A 5,115-nucleotide genomic window follows, 5' to 3' on the forward strand; every position below is an offset into this window, starting at 1 on the left:
AAAAAAGCCTCTTAGCTTCTAAGTATTTAAATGCAATATACTTAGGTATATGAATAAAAAAACTCACCAATACAGAGGAGAATTGGTTGCCGATGTAACTTTACACTCCTGATATCTTGACCTTCTTCCTCTACCAATACACTGCCACTGCCACCTCAAAGATTGTGCAACAACCCACCAAAAAACCCGCTTTGGTTTTTGACGGCACGATCTCTCGGTGCACCTAAAAATAAATAATGTATATATCGTGTGGGCGTGGCAGCCAACTTAATGAAAGGAGAAACCTAAAATTTGGTTTTGGGCTTTTGCTTATTATTTGGTTTTGGCTCGAATTATCCAACAAGTAGTATTGTATTGAGCCTTTGTAACACATCCCGCACAACTCAAGTGAGAATCATACTTTTGTCTCTACTTTATTTTCATCTCTTCTTTCATATTATATTGTTCTTGTTCTTATTTTGCTCTTAGTTCTATAATACCTCATTGTTTCTTTCCCCTTCTTTTTTTTTTTTTCTGTCCTCACTTTATAGAATTTCAAAATACTGTCATATTTAAGGGAAAATGAGAGTCAATCAAAATTTTAAAGAAAAACATATATTAATTGCAATTTAAATTTGTTAGAATTTATTACAAATTCTTTGATTGCGTTTACTTAAAATTGGAATCATATACGTTTTCTCAAGTACGTTTTCTTTAAAAGAATTGACGTTATTATTATTTTCCTGAATTTTGAAAAGAAAGAAAGCAACCATTGATATATTTTCATAAATTGATTAAAGAGCGTGAAAGAAAAAAATATTCATTTAATTACACAATTCTTTTGTTTATTTATTTTCTTGCAAATTTTAATAGTAATTCTAAATTCTGGAAAGAAAATATAATAAAATTTGAATTGAGAAATAAAATACCAAAAATTTAGGCGAAGAATAGATAGGATATATAGTTGAGCAATTTTTAGCTAAAGAAATTTTAAAGATTTGACCCTTTTGTTATGTGAAGTTTGTTGTAACATATAAAAAGTTCTCTATACAATGTAAGCATTTGGGTCATTTCAAGTATATTCACTCCCAATGGTAAATTCATCCATATACATAAGTTGATATACTAAATATACATAAATTTGAAAGTCTAAAAACTAATTGTATTCACTAAAGAAATATATACATATATACACACATATATACATACATAGATATATATATTACTTTTTATAAAATATTAGCTAATTTTAGAAAATAAAATAGTTGTTTAAAAAAACAATTGTGTTTCCTTAAAAAAAACACACATATTTTTATTTTTTAAAATTTAACCACGATTTCAACAATTATTTTATAAAGTTAAAATAATAATAGTGGGTAAAAAATATTTTTTAAGACAAAATAAAATAAAATTGTCATCCAAACAATTAAAATTTCATATCTAGCAATTTAAAAAATAAAATATGTGCTATGGACGGAAAAAATAGAAATAATAAATATAACAAAGGCAGAACATACATATGATGAAACAAGCTATTTAAATTTAAAACCCCTAAGTTACAGTGTTTGCATTTCTTTACTTTATTTATATATATATATATATATATACACACAACATTAATTACCATAATTACCATAATAACAAAGAAAAGTAAGAAAGTTTAGAGCTATAAACAGTTGAGTATATTTAGTATTCTTTTACTTACACAACTACTGCTGCATCAATGCCCTCTAGAAGTTCTCCTTGTGAAAGTGAAATCGAGTGGTCGTATTTGTGCTAAATTCATGACACAATTTTCTTAGTGTTTGTGTGAGCACAGCACTTCCACAGTAAAAAACACCTACAGAACCAATATTAACGAGGGACAATTATAAATATGGCAAAAACATTTAGTAAAATTAACATGATAGCAACTACATTTAGTTTTTTCAAATATAACATTTAAAAAAAAAACAAAAACGGAGGTCCAATTTTAAAATAACAACTTTACTCAAATGATATATCTGTAATATATCTCACTACTGATATATGTATATAATATATACCTTATATACTACTGATATAAGTGAAAATTTTTGCTATATTTGAATATTTTAAAAAACAAGTGACATATTTTGAAATATATAATAGATTTTTGTTATCCATTACAACTTTTCTATTAATAAATTCTTTGTACGTTCACTCAAAGTACTTCTTTTAGTCTTCGATTGATAGGGAGTTATTATAGAATGAGTAATTTTAGTAAAGAGATTAAAAGATAAGTGACTTTGTGAAAATGATTTTTATATAGTTATTTTAATGTGTGGTTATACTTTTTTTCAACTTATTTTTATTTAATTAAAAGTGTTTTTGAATGATTAATGTTTTAATTTCAAAATTTGTTTTAGAATCGCCAAATTTTGTAGTATATATTTGAAAATTATTTAACATAATTTATTAAGTAATAATGATGGAAAAAAACATGATATGTATACTAAATAATCAATCTAACTCTAAAGAGTGAGAGACAAAAATTTAAAAGTGATAAATAATAAACTTAAAAATATATGAAGATTAAAAATTTTAGGGAGAAAAATTTTAAAGAAAACAAACACAGTTAAGATAAATAAAATTAGAGACACAAAACTTTTAGAAAGGAAAAAAATCCTCAAATTTCAAGGTGGAATATAAAGACAAATTTGTAATTTTTTTTTTTTTTACTAAATATCACTTGGATAATCAACTCCCAAGTGATTGTTGGGAATCACTTATCATTTTAGATTTCTCCAAAGTCTCTGATGCTAACATATTTATTTTAGAATTGTAATGATTTGACATTCATTGATTCTAGCCATGTCAAAACACCCCTAAACACATGTTATAAAAAAATCTATGTGCTTTTAAAAAAGGGAATTTATTAGCACTTTTGCCAAAAATACTTGTAGAACAAATGTTTCTACTTAAAAATAATAATTTTTCAAAAGTCATTTCAAACTATACTCACCTATACGCGAAGCCATATGGTTACTTGCCATGTCCATGAACACCTTCCTCCAATTGGGTCTAGCAAAATGGGTCCGTATCTGACACATATTTATGGTAGGTTAACATAAATTTTCTTATTTATTCACTGACTCAATTATATATTTAGTTCTTCAACTGTTAAGATTGTATCTATTTAATGTCTATACCTAAAAAAATTTTAATAGGTCTACGAATTTTTTATTTGATCTATTAATCTCTATACTTTAAAAAATTCTAATAGATTTTTGAGCGAATGATTTTGTTTCGAGTAGATCATTGCTATTAGCTCCATTACTTTAACTTTTCATAACACATAACCTATATTGTTTGAGTAGTACATGGTGAGCTAGTATCGGACAAGTATGGGTATTTTGTGGAATAAATGCTAAAATGATGGAGTTAACTATATAGACCTAGCTATTAGACACCAAATTGAAAGTTCAAATACCTATTTAAATATTTTTGAAGTATAGAGCGGTAAGATGCAACCTAAAAATTTTAGTGACATATTAGAGAGTTTTCAAAATATATAGACAAACACAATCCTGAAAGTTGAGAGACATAACTTATAAATTTAACCATATTTATTTTGTACGTTTCAAGATCGATGGTTGTTAGGGAGTAGTACCCGACTCTCGGAGAGAACATCAACTCCATTCCTAGCATGTTGGAGTTTTTGCACCATGGTTATAAGGGCAGATCTTACATCTCCTTCTTCATAAACACTAGTCAAGTAATTATGCATTTCTATTACATGCTGCGAATCCCATGAAACACGAAAAGTTTAATAAGTAGAAATTAGTCCAAGAGTTCATATTATAAGAAAGGGATTAAGAACTACTTAATTTTCAACTCACGTCGTGGTCATATTCTGAAATGTCGTCCATTACGCCTTTAAACCACTCGAACGATCCTTGCTCCCTCGTTATCCAGTAGAAGTATGCTCTTTCGGGACCCCGCCTACCGTTACCTATAGAATGTCTGTTTACTGAATCCTGCCACCAAAATAATATAACTCAGCCTTTTATTTCATGTTCATACAATAAATATATATCAAAGTTTATAAATTTTTTAAAAAAATTAAGCTGTTTTTTTTATCTTGACTCACAGTATAATGGTTAGTTGGCTTGATGGTGTTTAAAACATCTTTTATAATGCTGATCATTGGAGTTGCCCCAATGCCAAGCCCAATAAGTAGGAGGATATCATACTTTTTGTAATCTTGTGCTGGAGCACCGTATGGCCCTTTGATCAGAATTCTTGGATATCTGAAAAGTTAATCAAATTAGCATAAAAATCAATTAGTTACGTATGGTTATATATATTTCACAAAATGCATAAATTTAAAGGAGAAAAAATGTCATACAAAAATGGGAAAATTCTTCTAATTCCTTCCTCCAAAATTTTAAAAAATCGGTAGAAATTTTGAGTTTTCTTTCCGCTCAATTCACTCAATTCACTAAGTATTATACGCATATAACTCTTTCACCACTCAATTTTAACATTAACAAACGTTGATGGACTAAGTTGAAAAATATTAAGATATAGAAGATGAAATTCAAACTTTTGAAACAATAAGAACTAAATAGAAAAAACATCCGAACATGAACCACATGATGTGTTGTGAATTAGAAGTTGGACAAGAATTATTGTATGTTCTCTCACCTTACTTGAGAAAAGCCATCGTGTGCTGCTCGAGTTTCCATTCTCATGAGATTTCCCTTTTTGGATGTATTCTCAACCTCGCATACCTGCGACTTTCTTACTTAGTATGCTTAAATAACTAAGTTAATTAAGAAATATGTGAAGAGTCAAATTTTTAATGTGGTGAAACATCAAGTCTCACCCATGATTACAAACATCATGAAACTTTGATTTTAAAAATTTTTCGGTCTGGTAATAAGTGATGTTTGTAAACCATCACTCAATAGAAAAAGCCTAAGTTAATAGGTTAGAATATATTTAATCTTTTATTTGTATTCTTAACCATATCTTTGTGCTCGTATCATAGCTATGTAGGATCCTTGGATCCTCGTAATTATCTTATTTTTAGGCTTCATATCAAACTGGTTCTAGTATCAAATAATCACTAAGGACTCGTTTGATGACTATTTTATTTTTGGTATTTTGTTT

The 5,115-nt window shown here is 27.8% G+C and overlaps 1 protein-coding gene across 1 annotated transcript; it reads right to left on the reverse strand.

The window, feature by feature from the left end:
• Nucleotides 1-1,648: 1,648 nt before the first annotated feature.
• On the reverse strand, nucleotides 1,649-3,971 carry LOC111023456 (putative respiratory burst oxidase homolog protein H). The gene is made up of 4 exons (XM_022300886.2): nucleotides 3,840-3,971; nucleotides 3,611-3,739; nucleotides 2,963-3,041; nucleotides 1,649-1,819 (listed from the first exon to the last, which is right to left on the reverse strand). Exons 1-4 carry the CDS (start codon nucleotides 3,867-3,869, stop codon nucleotides 1,710-1,712), a joined length of 348 nt encoding a protein of 115 aa, XP_022156578.2. The 5' UTR covers nucleotides 3,870-3,971; the 3' UTR covers nucleotides 1,649-1,709.
• Between the last annotated feature and the right edge of the window lie 1,144 nt (nucleotides 3,972-5,115).

This window comes from Momordica charantia, assembly GCF_013281855.1.
Source record: "Momordica charantia cultivar OHB3-1 chromosome 3 unlocalized genomic scaffold, Mcharantia_2.0 BLBB01000003.1, whole genome shotgun sequence".
NCBI lineage: Eukaryota > Viridiplantae > Streptophyta > Magnoliopsida > Cucurbitales > Cucurbitaceae > Momordica > Momordica charantia.

Bases quoted from the DNA above. Each gene is read 5' to 3' on its own strand.
- LOC111023456 (XM_022300886.2), bottom strand. From the start codon at position 3,869: ATGGACGACATTTCAGAATATGACCACGAC. The intron at 3,042-3,610 runs GTACTACTCCCT...AATATGTGTCAG, and splicing joins ATGTTCTCTCCGAGAGTCGG to ATACGGACCCATTTTGCTAG. The intron at 1,820-2,962 runs GTGAGTATAGTT...TTGGTTCTGTAG, and splicing joins CCATATGGCTTCGCGTATAG to GTGTTTTTTACTGTGGAAGT.